Genomic DNA, 18,840 nt, shown 5'->3' with positions numbered 1-18,840 from the left:
GTTGAGAGGTACCAGATGGTTTTCAGATGAACACGGCTGCTTATTATTCTTTAGAAGTCAATAGAAGCCCAGCTGTGTGGTTATACTCACTGTAATAAATGGTAATAATTGATGCAAACTGGGTAGCTAAACAAATTGGGCAGCAACCATTTCATGAAATAAAGGCAGATTCTGGGCTTCAGCCACATTGCAGAAATAAAGCAGTTTGGCACCACTTTAACTGCCATGGCTATGGAAGTTGTCTAGGTGTCGATGGATTTCAATGGCTTCCCTGTGCATTCTGACCTGATAGTTGTTTGCCTGATCCAGAATTCCAGTGTTTTCAAACAATATTTTGTGCCCAGGATGGTTTATAACTTGTTCTGCTACTGCTGATTCTTCTGTCTGCAGTGTCTCTCATGTTCCTTGATTCATGTTTGTACACTGCGTTTAGTGGTCTCTATGTAGACTTGTCCCCAGCTGCATGCTATGTGGTAAACTCCTGTGTCCGCAAGAGGGTCTATTCTGTCCTTCGCTCAGCAAAGCATTTGCTGGATTTTCTTGGTCGGTTTGTAAACCATTTGGAGGTTGTGTTTCCTCACCGCTTTCTCTATTCTGTCTGTGACTCCTTTGATGTATGGTACAAATACCTTCCCTTTGGATAGTTGTTTGTCTTCACTCCTCTGGGTTTTCCTGGGCCTGACAGCCCTTCTGATGTCTGAGCTGGAATAGCCATTAGCCTGTAAAGCCCAGTCTGGGTGCTTCATTTCATCTTCCTAGAAGTGGGGTTCACACATTGCCCAGTCTAACAGTATTTTTTATTGTGCTTCTTTTTTGCCCTGGGTGATGATTGGACTTCTTGTGTAGGTATCTGTCCATGTGTGCAGGTTTTCTGTACACTGTGTGGCCCAAACGTTGTTCAGTTTGCAAATGACCAGGATATCCAGGAATGGCAATGTGCCTTCCTTTTCTTTTTCCACCATGAATTGGATGTTCGGGTGGATGTTGTTCAGATGGTTCAGAAACACAGCCAGATCTTCTTCTTCATGGCTTCAGATGGCAAAAGTGTCGTCCACATATCGGAACCATATGCTAGGCTTTTTGGGTGCTGTTTCCAGGGCTTGCTTTTCAAAGTGTTCCATGTAACATTGTCTCATCGCAAGCTACTTCCAGTGGGACAATGGATTCTATGAGCAGAGAGATGGGGTAGCCATGGGAAGCCCTCTGAGCCCAGTGATAGCAAACTTTAATAATAATAATAATAATAATAATAATAATAATAATAATAATACCCCATTGTATGTAATGGGACTTGAGCATCCATGGACTTTTGTATCCATGGGGTTTCCTGGAACCAAATCCCAGCAGATACCAAGGGCCCACTGTATATTTATAATCTTCAACATGTCTGGATTGGGTGCAAACCGGATTGATCAATTTGATCAATCCCCCAAATGGGTGTGAGTTATGTTTCCGATCACTCAGGCCTGCATCCCTGCTCCGTTGCCTAGGCAACAACCTCCCTCTCCCTTTCTTTTTCATCTCCATCAGTCATTGATTGATTGATCCTCATCACACTTTTCCATGTGGCCTCGGGGTATCAGCTGATGAGACCAAGCTTAGGAAAGTTCCTTTTCTGGACTACCAAATGTACTCAAAAAATTATCTTTCCCAAGCTTTTGCCTAGAGTGAAAACTTGGCATCTTTGAGAAAGGCAACCCGTTTATTATGTTTAAAAGGGCAAACAGGGAGGGAGGGACTTTGGTGGGTGTGCAGACACAAGCACACTCACATACACACAAATCTCGCACATGTTGCAACTGAGCTCATCTCTCCAGGGAGGAATGAGAGAGGGCTCAGTTTTCAAGCTGCAGCTGGTCGACTTCAGTGCTCAGCTATGTGGGGGGCGGGCCGGTGTTGTCTTGTGTTGTGTTGTGCTGTGTGTATGTAGATCTGTAGAAGAGAATCATAGAACCGTAGGACTTTATCACACAGAGGGAAATTAGTTAAATCCCATGCAGAAATGGGATTTTAAAATCTGCTTTTGCAGGTTGTTTTTCAGACACATTGGCATCAATGAGAAATAACAAGACATTAAGCTGAACGCAAAGTTGACAAGATACATTCCTTTTTATTTTTGGGAAGTTCCCGAAAGAAGAAAATAATTGGTTTTGTCAACTTTGCCTTCGGATGAATGTCACGTTATTTCTCATTTGATGCAAATGTCGTCTGAAAAACTACCTGCTTTTGCAGGTTATTTCTAATTTCTGTTCAGATTAACCCCGAACGTCGCATGTTTTTTGCGTTAAATCAAGATTCTGCACAGGATCCATCCTGTGTGATAAACTCCATGGAATCCTATAGTTGGAAGAGGCCACAAAGGCCATCCAGGCCAACCCCATTCTGCCATGCAGGAACTCTCAATCAAAGCATCCCCATTGACAGATGGCCATCCAGCCTCTGCTTAAAGACCTCCAAAGAAGGAGACTCTACCAGACTCCAAGGGAGCGGTGTCTTCCACTTTCAAACAGCTCTTCTTTAGGAAGTTCCTCCAAATGTTTAGGTGGAATCTCTTTTCCTGTAGCTTGTGTTCATTTCTCTGTGTCCTATTCTATGGAGCAACGGAAAACACGCTTGCTCCATCAAGACAGGTCATCCTGTATTTCTGACTCGCTCTCTCTTTCGCTTTGGCTGCCTGCAGTTCTGGAGCAAAGCCCAGGTTACTTGCTCAGATCTGAATCCTTGGAAGGTCGGAACCATGTTTCAAATATCCTGACCTTCTTTCAGTAAGTTCAGGGTTCACCCTTTTCCCAACAACCTTGTGAGGTAGGTTAGGCTAAGACATAGTGACCCGCTTAAGATAGGATGGTGACGCATCATGGAGGATCAGAGGCCTGAACTGAAATCTCCTTGGTCAAAGCATATCAGTCTGTTGTTATTATTATTAATATATTTATTTATATCCTGCCCTTTTCCCAAAACTGGGGCTCAGGGTGGCTTACAATATTAAAAACAACAACAGTACACTTAAAAGCATACCGAAAAAGGTACATTAAAACGGAATTAAATTGTTACAACATTAAAATAAATGATATGCAAAAAGAATAAAATAAAGTTAAAACGGTAACAATGCTTTTTTAAAAATGAAAACAATGCAACATCCCGGCCCATTCCTTAAAAACATTCTGTCTTAAATGCCTGTCTGAAGAGGAGAGTCTTAGAAGTGGTTATGTTGTTGCTTCCAACTTATGGTCTTAAGGGCGAATCTATCGTGGGTTTTTCTGAGGCTGAGAGAGTGTGTCTTGCCCAAAGTGGGTTTCCATGGCTAAGCAGGGATTTGGTACCCACTATGTATTACTGCCTTCACATGCCTCTGGCCTCTCCTTTAGCCTTTCCTTGCTGCTCAATAGAGTCCTAGAGGGATTTGGTTCCAATGTCTCTCTTCTTTCAAGTGATAATTGTCATCTGAGCAAGTGCAGAGTGCTTCTCAAAAAGTAGCCACAGATTTATGGACAGTTCAGAAGCAGGACTTCAATGCTGCCATGCATTTAGGAACCAAGGGCCTCAGAGAGCTGGGAGATGGAAGAAGAGGAGGTCATACCCACAACTGAAAAAGGGGATGGCACAGGATTCATCGGGACTATCCTTGCCATATCAGATATGCAGGATACTAATATAGTTCGGTTGTACAAGTCCTGAATTTCATAAGTAAAATGTCAAGAAGATGTAGCTTTCCTGGACTGATAGGAGGTTGGAATGGATGACTCGCAGGGGTCCCTTCTATTTCGGTGTTTTGCTCATCCTCTGTGCATCTGGGGCATGGAGCATCTCTTTTTTAGGAGGCAGGAATCACTCCAAAGGACTGAGTCCATCCACCCCCCTGAGTCTGTGCTTTAAGGCTTGCCAAGATGGTTACGCACAAAACAATGAAATCAGTCTTGAGAAATGCAACCGGGGAGCCCCAGGAGGGAGGCTGGGAAAGGAGGGGTTTTTTTGGTCCAGCTGCAAACAGATGTGCAGTGTGCCAAAAACACAGTCTCCAGTAGCTCTGCTTGCTGCTGCCTGTTGCTGGTCTTTGCTGGATGGGACCCAAGGATCCCAGTTCCTGCACCCCACAGAGATCCTGTCCCCTTCTTTCGCACCCAGGTTTTCTGCCTGTTTTGGAATGGAGCTGGATGGTTCTGCTCCAAAGAGGCCAAAGTTACAATATGGTTGTAGGCATGCGGCTTCTTCTGGGGTGGGAAAGTGCAGCAGGCCAACAGCCACTGCGTGGAACAGCTGCATGCGTATGGGTTGTGCGTAAAAGGAAACAGCAAGTGTTGCACACAACACATGGGTTAAAAGTGGAACGTGTCTCTGGGGGCGGCTTGAGCGAAGGAAAGTGATTTCAAACTGCATGAATGGAAAAAGTAAAAATAAATCTGAGTTTAGTGATCTTGTATGGGCATATTGCATTGGCCCCTGTGGTCTCTTCCAGCTCTGTGGAGTTTATCACCCTGGGGCTAATTTCAGCATTAAAGAGAGATTAAAGCGCATTTAAAGCATCCTGCAAATAAAGTCAAGAAAATGGCGAGTAATTGTGCAAATGATTATCACACGCAATTGCACAATTAAAGTGATATTGGAAATGCATTGTCACTGAAATCCTGAAAGTAAAAAGATGCACGTTAATGCTTCTCTGTGACCACCGTAATGGTGGGTTTTGTGTGACATTGTGTGAAATCGTTTTGTGTAATTACACAATTTTTTTCTGGGATATTCACAGGATGAACCCCTGATCTCCTTCGTGTGATAAACTCCTATGATTCTATAATTCTGTACCCTGCAGGGTTTACTCCTGAGCAAATGGGTGGGAGTTACACAATCCTCCTTTCTTGCTGTGGGTCAGAAGAATTTGTTGTTGTGTGCTTTCGAGTCTGGGGAAGTAAAGACAAGATGTAAAGAAACGGGCAAAAAGCCCTCCTTTGCTGATGCAAAAGCAATGAAACGTTGCACACCAAATCCAGAGATCTAAACCGGGGGTTTTGGGACCCATTTAAAGCTCCACAAGGAGTCAAGCCAGTGAGGAAATTGTTGGGAAAAGGTTATTGCTGTGAAGTTATTTATTCAGACTACAAGCCCTGGAATCTATTGGCCCTACTGACTGTGGGGGGATTCTGGGAACTGTAATGTATGAAAGTAACTCTCCCAGATTCTCAGCCATCTCCTCCTTTATCTCTGTTTCCTGGGAATAAGATCTTAAATTGATTCAGAGCCAGGCTTGGGAGTAGAAATGGAAGCTGCAGCATAGTAGAGGAAAGAGGACACTAAGCATGGACAGAGGGCCTTGCTGGTGGATGCCTTCCAAGGGCCAACTGTACATGAATGTGCGGCGAAAAAATACACACACTATAAAAATAAAATATTTTTGTGCTATGACAAGGCGGTGGGTGGTGGAAACATGATGTCCGCATGTCGATGTAAAGCAGGGTCCCAAGGGTAAAAGGTTTGAGGACTACTGGCTCTGCTCTGTGGCCACAGCAAACTACAAATCCCAGAATTCCATAGCATTGAGCCATGGCAATTAGAGCTGTGTCAAACTGGATTATTTCTGCAGTGTGGATGGAGGCCCAGAAAGAGGCTGGTCTCCTTTCCTCCCCCTCCGCTGCCCAGACCCCCTGCAAGACCCCCTCAAAGGCCAGGGTTCTGTTTTATTTCAGCAGCAGCCTGCTGCAAACATCTGTTGCTCATTTCCTCCTTGGGCACAATCCCACTGGATTTTCCATGTCCATCCATCCGGCTTGCTATACAGCTCATCGCCTCCCTTTCCCTTTGCTAAGGGCACGCATTTGTGTGTTCTGTGTGTTTGTGTTTGCTTTTGCACAAGCAAAATAGCAAGCAGACACCTCCTTTCTGGAGAGACACTGCACGGGACTTTGCAGGCATGGCTGCTATGCTTTGGCTGCACCTCCCAGCATCCTTCATCAGTGGCTGTCCTGGGTGGGGGCTGCTAGCTGCTACAGTTCTTCAGCTTCAGGGGTGGCAATCCTGCAGCCCTCCAGATATTGTTGGACTGTAGCTCCCAGCATCCTTCGTCACTAGTTATGCTGGATAGGGGCTGCTAGCTGCTACGGTTTATCACCTTCAGGGGGTGGGAATCCTGCAGCCCTCTAGAAGGTGTTGGACTGCAGCTCCCCACACCTTTCATAACTGGCTATGTTCATAGAATCATAGAGTTAGAAGAGACTCCAAAGGTCATCTAGTCCAACTCCCTGCCATGCAGGAACTCACAATCAAAGCATACTTGACAGATGGCCATCCGGCCTCCATTTAAAGACCTCTAAGGAAGGAAGAGCCCACCAAACTCAGAGGGAATGTGTTCCACTGTCGAACAGCCCTTACTCTCAGGATGTTCCTCCTAATGTTGAGGTGAAATCTCTTTTCCTGGAGCTTGCATTCATTGTTCCGGATCCTAGTCTCTGGAGCAGCAGAAAACAAGCCTGCTCCCTCCTCAATATGACATCCCTAACACCTCTTAACCATCTCTTTTCCAGGCTAAACATAGGATAAGACCTGTGTGGCACTGTGGTTTAACTGTTGGGCTACGACTCTAGAGACCAGAATTCGATTCCCAGCTTGGCTATGAAGCCCATTGAGTGACTTTGCGCAAGTCACACTCTTCCAGCTCCAGGGAAAGGCAATGACAACCCTATCTCTCAAGAAACCTGCCAAGAAAACCCCATGATAGGTTCACCTTAGGGTTTCCATAAATCTGAAATGCCTTGAAGGCACACACCACCACCAGGTGCTACAGTCCCTCAGCTTCAAGGGTGGGAATGCTGCAACCCTCTTTATGTTGTTGGACTGCAGCTCCCAGCATCCTTGACCAATGGCTATGCTGAATAGGACCCAGGGCGATGGATTCAAAATATAGGAAAAGAGATGCCACCTCAACATTAGGAAGCACTTTCTGATGGTAAGAGCTGTTTGACAGTGGAAGATGCTGCCTCAGAGATGATGGAGTCTCTTTCTTTGGAGGTTTTTAAACAAAGGCTAGATGGTCAACAGTCACAGGGATGGCTTGCTTCATGTATTCCTGCATGGCAGAAGGGGGTTGGATTGGATGACCCTTGGGGTCTCAATCAACTCTATGATTCTATGATATATTTTGTACCTAGTTCCATTCAGTTCTGCCTTGTTCAAAAAGGCAGTGGATGATGGCTGTGGTTGGGAAGTGTTTTCGAAAAGGCCGAGCCCGGCAGGAAAGAGTCAGGCCCTGTGTCCATTGTTCCCACAGCAAGGCTGGAGAATAGGGTGGCCCAAGCGCAACTGAACGCTGGAGCCAGCCAGGGATTTCCCTGTCATCGCTTTCCCTCCTCGCTCTTCCACCCCTGACCACATCGCTTCCGACATCCCATAGCAACCCAGTACATCCACAAAGTGGGTTTCCAAGCCAGGCTTCCTCGGATCCCGCTGAAAGAAGGAGGGAAGGAATGCAGTTATGACTTCACCCATGAGAAAAACAAGGAAAGAAAGCAAGAACAAACCAGCTAGGATTAACCTCATGGATGGAAAGAATATTCGAAAATTAGGGTTGCCAAAGTGAAAACCGGCGAGGCTCCTGTTTCCTTTTATGTCAGTGATTCCCAACTTGTGGGTTGGGACCCCTTTGTGGGTCGAATGACCCTTTCACATGGGTCGCCTAAGACCATTGGAAAACACATATTTGCATGTAGCAATGAAAATAATTTTATAGTTGGGGGTCACCAAAACATGAGGAACTGTATTAAAGGGTCACGGCATTAGGAAGGTTGGGAACCACTGTTTTATGTGGAAAAGAAAACATTTTCAGGAAGCGTTGCTTGTCATGCAACCCAGTTGTTGTTATTATAATACTTATATGCCTCCTTTTTCTGATTTGGGATTCAGAGTAGCTTACAGTAGTAACCAGCAACACCTGCTGAAATTTTCTCATCTTCACAACCAAGAAAGCTTGAGGTTGCCAGAATGAAAACCGGAGAGGGTTCCTGTGCCTTTAATAGTTGGGCAACCAAGGGAATTTCAGCAGGTATTGCTTGTCATGCAACCATACTGTTGTTATTATTATTATATTTATATGCCTCCTTTTCCCGATTTGGGATTCAAAGTGTTTTACAATAGTAAATAGCAACACCATGTAACCCTTCCCTCTTCTCACTTCCATCATGTGAACCTTCCCTCTTTTCCCTTCCATCACATGACCCTTCCATCTTCTCCTTGGCTCACTTGCCTCTAGCTCACCTTATACCTCTCCCTCTGTCCTCTCCACAGACAGCAAGGCCATTGTGGACGGCAACCTGAAGCTGATCCTTGGCCTGATATGGACCCTGATCCTCCACTACTCCATCTCCATGCCCATGTGGGAAGACGAGGACGAAGAGGATGCCAAGAAGCAGACGCCCAAGCAGCGCCTCCTGGGCTGGATCCAGAACAAGGTCCCTCAGCTGCCCATCACCAACTTCAACCGCGACTGGCAAGATGGCAAAGCCTTGGGTGCCCTGGTGGATAACTGTGCTCCAGGTAAGACCATGGAGATTTAAGAAAAACACGACAACAACAAATCCTCCCCCAAGTTTTATTCAGGGGTGCAGTAGGGGCTGGCCTTGGGCCCACACTTTCCCTTCCATGGGCAGGAGTTAGAGGGCCACATTGGGCCCCTAGGGATCTTAGAGGGCTATAGCTTCTGCCACTTCCTTCTCCATATTATAAATTTATTGGCCTCGGTTCCCTTTCATAGTCTTTAGGATGTAATTACACCACATTGATTCCCTCCTCTGCCATGGAAGCCCACTGGGTGGCCTTGGGTGAGTCACACACTCTCAGCCCCAGAAAGCTCCATGGCAAGTCACACACTGTCAGCCTCAGGGGAAGGCCATGGCAAACCTCCTCTGAACAAATCTTGCCAATAAAACCCCATTATAGGTCTGCTTTAGGGTCACCATAAGTTGGAAATGACTTTAAGGTGTGTGTGTTTGTGTGTTGTGTACTTTCAAGTCATTTCTGACTTATGGCAACCCTAAGTGGACCTTATCAAGGACTTTTCTTGGCAAGATTTGTTCAGAGAAGGTATGCCATGGCCTTCCACTGAGGCTGAGAGAGAGTGACTTGCCCAAGGGCACCCAGTGGGCTTACATGGCTGAACAGGGGATCGAACCTTGGTCTCCAGAGTAATAGTTCAACACTCAAACCACGACACCACACTGGCTCAGTTGAACGCACACAACAACAATTATTTAAACATCTTTTAAGTCTTGGAAACGTATTCATAGAAGCGTACCAGGACTTGCAAAGTCTCTCCCTGCCTCTTTCTTAGCTGATGTCCCCTTTCCAGAAATACATTCTGAATTCACTGGCTGGTCTGCAACCTAAACACTTTTTGCTCAGATTTATGGCTGTGAAGAATCTGCCCTTGGCATTGGGTGATCGAGCCAAATTTGGGCAAACCCAGAGGTCTGGAAGGATGTGCTTGGTAATGGGAGACACTGGATATGGATGGGGTTTGCTGGCAGGCTGTCCATCTTCTTTTGCTACGGTGCCTGTTGACTGTGCTCTCCAAATGTTTAGAGTCTTGGATCCCCCTCCCCTTTCACCTTGGCTTTAGCTCATTTCCTCCTGTCTGAGATGATTTCATACAGACAAAAACTCTGCCTGGCACAGTGCGTAGCCCCATCCATTGCTTTTTATGGGCCATAAATTGTCTCCCCTCTCCCATAGAGAATTGTAGAGTTGGAAGGGAACCCAAAGGGTCATCTTCTCCAACCTCTTTCAGCTCAGACCCTTCAAACAGTTGCCTATTTTCTGTTGCAGCTTCCAGTATCCCCAGCCAATATGGCTGTTGGGGGATGCTGGGATTTGTTGTCCAAAAAAGTAGCAAAGGGGGAAATCACCAGAAGTGGTTTCTACCATAAAACCTTCAGGCCTTTTGGAAACTGGCCAGTGGAGACATGGACTGCAGCTTCTAGTATCTCCCAGCCAACACCGCTGTTGGGGGATTCTGGGATTTGTGGTCCAATAAAAGTAACACACACACACACACACCAACATCTGTGCACTGATATCCTTGGCAAGGCAAACGCCTTTGGAGGCAGACCTAGCCAGAGATGAGACTTTCTCCTTTGGCAGCTAAGCCCAATGTGCTGCTCCAGAGTTTACTTTAACAGAAGCCCCAAAAGAGGCCTTATATGTCGAAAGCTTCCCTCTGAGTCTGCCGTATTTGCTATTCCTTCCCTCCCTTTGACCCAGGTTCCTGGCACAGTTTCCTCTTTTGCTCTAGGGGATTCCCTCTGCAAGCCTGCCTTTGTGCTTTTTAAAAATCTTTTAAAAGTCTGGTGCTAAGATGGAGATACACACAGAGCCTAGATTCTGGAATTTCTTACATGGAAATAGTCTTCTACTGCTTTAAGAACCTATCTCCATGGTTTGGTTTTATACTACATTCTGCAGCTTGCATCCATCTCAAAAGAAAGGCTGCTGATCGAAGGGAGACAACAACAATGCACAAACAACATCAGTTAAAACACATAAATAAGAAGTAGAGTGGTCCCTCCACATTTGCTGGAGTTAGGGGTGAGGGACCCCTGTGAATGTCAAAAAATGCGAAAATGCAAAATGGAACCAAGACCTTGAGCATGCAAAAGTCCAGGTCTTGAATATACTAATGCTCATAAATGAATTGAGCACCATCCCTTGGCACAGATGATGTGATGTCGGCTAGAGCCAAGATGCCTGCCAGCCTAATGCCCAATCTGGTTCCTCCCAAAGTGGCAGACTACTATCTTCGTTCCTTTGCAGCACAATCACAGATTCATCCAGTTGGAAGGGGCCACAAAGGGCATCTAATCCCCCCCTGCCCCTATAGATCTCTCCTATAGAAAGAGAATGGATAGGAAGAGGAAGGGATGGAGAGGAGAAAGAGAAGGCAAAAAGTAGAAGATAAGGAAGTGACAGATAAAAGAGGAATAGGATAGGTTAGGTAGGGAGTACATCAGAGGGAGTTAAGAAAGGAGTTAAAAGGAAATTACAAAGAGGGTTGAAGGAAGGAGACTAAGCATGAATAATTTAGAAAGGTGTAAAATTAACAATCTCATCAAATAATAGAAACTAGAATTTCATATTAATGAGGAGCATACTATTAGAAGATATCGAGAATGGATTAAGAGGATTGATGGGACAACAAGAAAGGACAGGAAAATTGACAGGTAATAGTATGTACAGCTGCCCCTCCTTTTTCACGGACTTGATATCCGTGGTCTTGAATATTCACGGGGGGGGGGCAACCTCTGCTATTTTCAATGAGGCACGCCCCCTCAGCGCATGTGCTTGCAGACACATACTCCATTCAAGCCTATGGGGCTTGAATATAGGTGAAAACAGAGGCTGACTGTAGTATGTTGCAAAATTTAACATAATATAACAGTGTATGCAATGCAATGAGGGTATGAGTAAGCAGAAGGAAGAAATGAGTAAGTGGGAGGAAATACAGAAGATAGGTTTGATGTGAGTCTTGATGTGAGGAGGAAAGGATGATAGGGAAGGTATTTGATACAAATTTGTATTTAATACAATATTTAAAACACACACACAAAAACCCCTCTAATCCTTTTCAGATTGGATTGGAAAGTTGTGCCAATGATATCCACAATGGTGCCACTGTTTTTCTGCAAACCTAGCAAGTGTTGAGATTCCACCAAGGCTGGCGTGCGCTCCATGCTCTGTTATCTGATCGAGTCTTCTTCTTTCTTTCCTTCCCACAGGATTGTGCCCAGACTGGGAGACATGGGACCCCAACCAGCCGGTGGAAAATGCCCGGGAAGCCATGCAACAGGCAGATGACTGGCTGGGGGTGCCACAGGTAATATGGGCTCACGACAAGAACTGGAACCAAAATGGAAGAGCTCTGCTCCCAAAAAAGAAGGGAAAGGAAAAGTGAACTCCTTGAAACCCATCAGGTTTCATGGAGCAGATGGAAAGTAGATGGAGTTCTTATAGGTATCAATGGTTAAGGAAAGTCAAATGGAGGACAAGGAGTAGACATATATTGGTAGGGAGGATACCTGTATTCAAGCTCCAGTCTTTCCTCCAAAGTGGCAAACTACAGCAGGGATAGTTCATGCCACCAAATTTGGGAGAGAGTACTTTTATTCTTTGGAGGCCTTTTGATGAAGAAGTATGAAGGGGTATGAAAGATGTAAGATGAGTTAACGTAAGTTGTAGAAGGTAAGGTGTAAGTGTAACAACAAACTCCAACTCTCAGAATTCCATAGCCTTCAGCCAGGGCAGTTAAAACGGTGCCAAAGTGAGTTCTTTCTCCAGTGTGGATGCAGCCGAAGGAAAGCTTTTCCTGTTGGATGTCCGCCTGCCAAGCAAGTCTGAAATGGGGCTGTTTCTCTTTCTGAGCTTCTGATCTGTTAACAGACCCTCCTTCTTTCCGCAGGTGATTGCTCCAGAAGAGATTGTGGATCCCAATGTGGATGAGCACTCGGTCATGACCTACCTGTCCCAGTTCCCCAAAGCCAAGCTTAAACCTGGAGCACCCTTGCGGTCCAAGCAGCTCAACCCCAAGAAAGCCAAAGCCTATGGCCCAGGTAAAGCACAGCGGATGATGGGTGAAAGCTGGTAGGGAGAGAACCCACTCTTTGAAAATGTTGGAGACATTCAGCTCTCTTTGGAGAAGAGTTCTGAGGATACCCTAGACTGCCAAAATGTCATATAAATGGGTCCGAGAGCAAATTGAGCCTGAACTTTCCCTAGCAGTCAAAATGACCAAACTGAGGTTGTTACAGTTTTTTGTGGGTTTTTCGGACTATGCGGCCATATTCTAGAAGAGTTTATTCCTGACATTTCACCAGCATCTCCAAATCTGAAGATGCTAGCCACAGATGCTGGCAAAACGTCAGGAACAAACTCTTCTGGAACACGGCCACATAGCCCGAAAATCCCACAAAAACTATGGAGGCTGGGCGTGAAAGCCTCCGACTTCACTGAGGTTGTTATACAGCGCGCCTGCATCATATGCAGGCATGACTTACGCGGCTTGAGCATACGCGCTCAAGCCGCGGGGCGCGCACGGGGCGGAAGGGGCGGCGCGTCCCATTCAATTGAATGGGCGCATGCGCCCATTGGGCCCTGCGCGCCGCCGCGCCGCCATGCACGAGCCCCATTGTTTACATTGGGGCTTGAGCATAGGCGGAATTCGCCTTACGTGGCGGGATCCGGAACGGATCCCCGCGTAAGGCGAGGACCCACTGTACTTTTGCCATAATATGAGATGACATGACTCAGAAAATATGATAATGCTTTGTAAAGCAGGAGGCAGGAGGAAAAGAGGGGAACTATCATTAGGGGATACGAGGGGTGCGGATCACCCCAGGTGACACTATAAGGGGGGGTGACATTGCTCCCCAAATGTCTGCCTTTTGGCAGAAATGGGCTGTGGGATTCACCTGCATCCCTTTAAAACTCTGGAGCTCAGTGGAAGAGATGGTGCAAGTGGGCAATTGACAACAAGGAGAAGGAAGCCAGGATGGGGAGGAGTTATGGGGATTGCTGCCAGTTACTTAATTAGGATTGTTAACTGGCCAGAAAAATCAGGATCTAGTCCCTGGTGTTTATACACACTGCACAGTTATACCTTTTTGAGTCCATTTTAACTATCATGACTCCTTCAGATGGAATCCTGGGTGAAAGAACCTGGAAGTCTCAAACATATTATTATTATTATTATTATTATTATTATTATTATTATTATTTTCTTATATACCACTTTTCCCCCAATATAGGGATTCAATAAAGGGTTCTCAACCTTTTGCCCTGCAGATGTTCTGGACTTCAGTTCCCAGAATCCACGAGGGTTGTTCATCCTTGCTGGAACATCTGGGAGTTGAAGTCCAGAACATCTGAAGGGCAAAAGGTTGAGAACCATCACAAGACATCCAACTACTTCCATCTAGGATTCCTTAGGAAGAGGCCATGATAGTTAAAGTGGTATCAGATTGCTATAATTCTTCAGAGTGGATACACACTAGGTCTTATCTTCACTAGGTCAGGAGAACAGCTCCTGCAACCAAAGTGAGACAAAGCTGGCAACCCAAACACTCCCTATGACAGTAGCAATGCAAATATGTGATATGCCATGGCTCTTAATAGAAGCTGGGTTTTGCTGATTTTCACTTGGCAGGTGACAGAGGGCTTGTCAAGCCATCCCTCCAGTTTGACTTCGGTAACTCCTCCTTGGCCATACTTGGCAATGAACTTTGCAAGAGATGCCTTCCTTTCTCAGTCATCAGGGCTTTTTTGCCTGCTGTTCTGGCACCTTTCCACAACCTTTAACAGATGAACGGCAGACCAAAATTCAACAGGGCCCTTTCTCCCCACCTGAGAGGATGCAAGCCTGTGACTAACATTGTAATTTTATACATTTTTTCTCCTGTAAGATTCTTAACACCTTTGCCAGTGGAGCTTCAAAAGCTTGTATCGTGTATTTTGTGCATTTTGGTTGGCTGATTAAAGGTGCCATTGTTTTGTGGATTTTGGATCTTATTGTACTTTGCTACATGGCCAATGTGGCTACCCCTGAACATGTTTCATAAATAGCTTTGGTGTGCCTTCCTTGCCTCAAGAATTCACAGGGGAGTACCGTTGCTAGATTTTGAAGTGACTGGTGCATTTGCACCAGAGACAACAACATTGTGATGTGCTGAAAACATATTGGGGGTAGCATATTAGCCACATAGCAAAATATAATAACATCCAAAAATCCACATAACAGTGACACCTTTATTGCTTCATTATTGCTGTTTGGTGGATTTTGGATCTTATACTATTGTGATGTGCTGACATTGCCAACTCTGTGCTGTGCAAAACACCCACCTGCAAAATATAATCTCTCACATCAGACTGTTTTTGGAGGCAAGAAAATTGTCTGGACCATCATGCTGGTCTCCCCCTTCTCCATCTGTTGCACTTTTTAATGCAAGGATAGGAATCATGTGGCCCTCCAGGTGTGATTTGACTGCAGTTCCCAGTATGCTTCAGAATTGGCTATGCCGGCTAGGGCTGATGGGATTGACTACCAACAACATCTGGAGGGCTCCATGATTCTCACCTCTGCCTTAATTCTTTCCCATCTATTCAGGGGTTCAGAATAAGGGAGATGTTTTCTCAGAGTTTGGAGATGCTACATTTTGAACTACAACGCCCAGCGTTCCTCAGCCAGCATAGCCAGTGTGGGAGTCCAAAAAATAACATTTCCAGGCTTTTAGTTCAATATTTCTATGGTAATGGGTGTGGTAGGAGGGACTGCTCCACAACCACACCATTTCTATACTTGACTAATACGGTGGGCTTTCCTTCCAGGTATTGAGCCACATGGGAACACAGTGCTGAAACCAGCCCATTTTACAGTGGAAACCATCGAGGCAGGATTGGGAGAAGTGCTGGTATATATTGAAGATCCAGAAGGACACACAGAAGAGGTACTGGCAATCACACTTTGTGTGATTATTGTTTAGTATTTCATTCGTCTTTTGTCTTATCCATATGAACCTCTTCTTCTTTCTGCTATCATCCAGGCCAAAGTGGTTGCTAATAATGACAAGAATCGGACGTATTCGGTCTCCTATGTGCCTAAAGTCGCTGGCTTGCATAAGGTGAGAAAGATCTTTCCCCCACACCTGAATCTCGGCATGTTTTGTTTATTTCTTCAGTATATCAGTTGCCATCTGGCCAAAGCTATCAAGGCAATGTATATTAAAAATATAGATAACATATAAATCATAATAAAATGGAATATAGCAGCAGCAGCAGCAGCAGCAGCAAAACTTCCAAACCAGAGATCAAAGGCAACACATTTCCCAAAAGTACATATGGCAAGCAGATAAACCAACAGTGTTGTTTTCTCCATCCAGGAGAAGTTTTCTGACTGCATTTCTGTTGGATATTCATCTGTTAGCATCTCAGAGTCCCATCAAGAGCAAAATGGCAACCGAAATCCTGTATCATGAAAAAGAGGAATTGGGGGGCGGGGAAGAAGAAAGAAGGTGGCAACACCTTTAAGACCAGCTGGTTTTTATTTTTACATGAGTTTTCATGGCTGTAAACCCACTTCTACAAAGTACTGAGTGACAGCCATGTCTTAAGATATAAAGCACGCAGCTAGAGAGTCCCTTATCCTAAATGCTTGGAACCAGAAGTATTTTGGATTTCAATTTTTTCCAGATTTTGGAATATTTGCAATGCACATAATGATATATCTTGGAGATGGGACCCAAGTCTAAACACGAAATTCATTTATGTTTTGTATACATCTTATAGACACAGGACATTTTATACACGCTATTCTAAATAATTTTGTGCATGGAACAAAGTTTGTGTACACTGAACTCTCAGAAAGCAAAGACGTCACTATCCCAGCCACCAACATGGATAGTTTTGGATTTTGGAGTAGAAGATCCCTGCGGATGTGGAAAATTCATGAGTTAGGGAATTATCCCCGAAACTCACGGATAACCAAATTTGTGAATGCCAAAGCCACAAATGTCAAGGGCTGACTGTATTTCGGATTTTGGAATTCTGGATAAGGGAGGCTCAACCTAAAATTACAAAGTTGTGGAAACAGGATGTGTAATAGGATGCAAATCAAAGATGCAAATCATGTCTTACTTGCTAATTAGCTTACTTGCTGTTCACCGCTATGATCTTTGGAATAGTGGTATATAAATAAAACAAACTATTATTATTATTATTATTATTATTATTATTATTATTATTATTATGTCCCTTGCCCTAAGTTTCCAAAAAACTGGGCAAGGAGGTACAGTGCTTTAAGATCTTTGCAGTGGTCAGTTAGTGTGAATGTGTGAAAGCAATAAATCTGCTCACCAAAATTTATTTCCTTGGGTTCAAAATCACTGAGAAAATTCCTTTTGTTACATGTGCAGTAAGAAGGACTTTTAATACACGCAGTGCTTTGCTTCATTCCTCCTTTCCTCCCTTATTATTATTATTATTATTATTATTATTATTACAGTATTTACTTATAGAGCTCCACTGATGTATATGGCGCTTTACAACAGAACAAAACATTATAACTAAATCAATATAAAATAATAAAATACAATACTAGACTATGATAATAAAATACAATGCAATAGAAAAATACAGTAGTAAACTACAATGCTACACACACAAACACAAAATATTGAATAAAACAGATAATCAATAATAGGAAAAATATAGCGCAGTGGTCCCCAAACTGTGCTCTTTAAGGGATTTTGGACTTCAACTCCCAGAATCCCAGACAATTGGCCAACATGGCCGAGGCTTCTGGGAACTGAAGTCCAAAATCTCTTAAAGGGCAGAGTTTAGGGACCACTGATATAGCGCATTTCCTGTTCTCTTCCCTTCCTTCTTTTTGTGCTGCTGCAAGAGCTACTTCTTTGAAAACGAAATGCTGTATGTAAGGGAACATCCCTAGAAGGACAGGAATGATGAGCTGACACAGAATTCAGTATCGTTTATGCCGAACATCATTTCTCAGACTTCTAGGTCTCAAGGTGGTCATGGCTAGTTGCTGTGATTCCCTCCCTTAATCGCCCACTTACCTTCTTTGTGCTATCTCTACTTTAATTATTAACAGTTTGTTTGACCCAGAAGCTAAAAACCTGAATAGGAAGCTAGAGTCTCCCTTATCCAACCTGCTTGGGACCAGAAATGTTTGAGATTTGGGATTTTGTTGGATTTTGGAATATTTGCGTATTCATAATAAGGTCTCTTGGAGGTGGGACCCACGTCTAAACGTGGAATTCATTTATGTTTCATATGCACCTTATACATTTAGCCATAAGGTAGTTTTATATAATATTTTTAATAATTTTGTGCATGGAAAAAGTTTGTGCACATTGAACCATCAGAAAGCAGTGGTGTCACTATCTCAGCCACTCATGGGAACAGATTCAAAGATAGTCTGTAGAATCAGTGTGTAGAGAGATCTTTTAGCATCTTTGAGACTAACTGAAAGAAGCAAGTTGGCTGCTTGAGCTTTTGTAGACTAAAGCTCCACCAAATTCATCTGAGGAAGTAGACTTAAGTCTATGAAAGCTCATACTGCCAACGTCTTTATTTTAGTTAGTTTAAAAGGTGCTACAAGATCTCTCTACATCCTGTGTATATGTGTTTTTAAGTTATGTGTCTCAAATGCACATAGTGGAGTGAAAATCATGAAAACAGTTTTGCATTTTGGATCATCTTGGAATTTGGGTTTTCAAATAAGGGAGATTCAGCCTATCTCTTCTTGCCAGCAAGAGGCAAGATTGGAATTAGGAACCCTTCCATCTGAAGCTAAAGAACTTCTCATCTCATGCTTTGTGTTTATGTTAATCCATTTTGGGTTTTCTGGATTCAGTTTTGTTTCCCATCCCTGCTTCTTCTGGTGCAGGTCACAGTACTCTTTGCTGGTCAAAATATCGACAAGAGTCCCTTTGAGGTCAACGTGGGCATGGCCCTGGGAGATGCCAACAAGGTGACTGCCCATGGCCCAGGCCTGGAACCTGTAGGGAATGTGGCCAACAAGCCCACCTACTTCGACATCTACACAGCAGGTAAGTGGACTGGCGCATTGGTGGCATTGGTCTTTAGGTTCTGTTGTGGGACAGGGGCCAAGGATGGGGGGAGTCTTAACAATATAAGAAAATACTGCCAACATTTCATAGATGAAAACTAGGACACATGTGGCCAAACAACATCAGGGTATGGTCAAGATGGAAAAAGTTAATGAGGAGGAACACAGCAGCTAGGAATAATAATAATAATAATAATAATAATAATAATAATAATAATAATAATAAT

The 18,840-nt window shown here is 44.2% G+C and overlaps 1 protein-coding gene across 1 annotated transcript in view; it reads left to right on the top strand.

The window, feature by feature from the left end:
• Positions 1–18,840, top strand: part of FLNC (filamin C) — an 88,508-nt gene that overhangs the window by 16,180 nt on the left and 53,488 nt on the right. Inside the window, exons 3-8 of the mRNA XM_042467794.1 lie at positions 8,269–8,517; positions 11,751–11,848; positions 12,431–12,581; positions 15,352–15,470; positions 15,567–15,644; positions 18,431–18,593. Coding sequence (XP_042323728.1) covers positions 8,269–8,517; positions 11,751–11,848; positions 12,431–12,581; positions 15,352–15,470; positions 15,567–15,644; positions 18,431–18,593 — 858 coding nt within the window. The remainder of the gene's footprint in view (positions 1–8,268; positions 8,518–11,750; positions 11,849–12,430; positions 12,582–15,351; positions 15,471–15,566; positions 15,645–18,430; positions 18,594–18,840) is intronic.

Source organism: Sceloporus undulatus, chromosome 5, assembly GCF_019175285.1.
Source record: "Sceloporus undulatus isolate JIND9_A2432 ecotype Alabama chromosome 5, SceUnd_v1.1, whole genome shotgun sequence".
NCBI classification, from domain to species: Eukaryota; Metazoa; Chordata; class Lepidosauria; order Squamata; family Phrynosomatidae; genus Sceloporus; species Sceloporus undulatus.
This window is presented reverse-complemented; position numbering and strand designations above follow the sequence as displayed.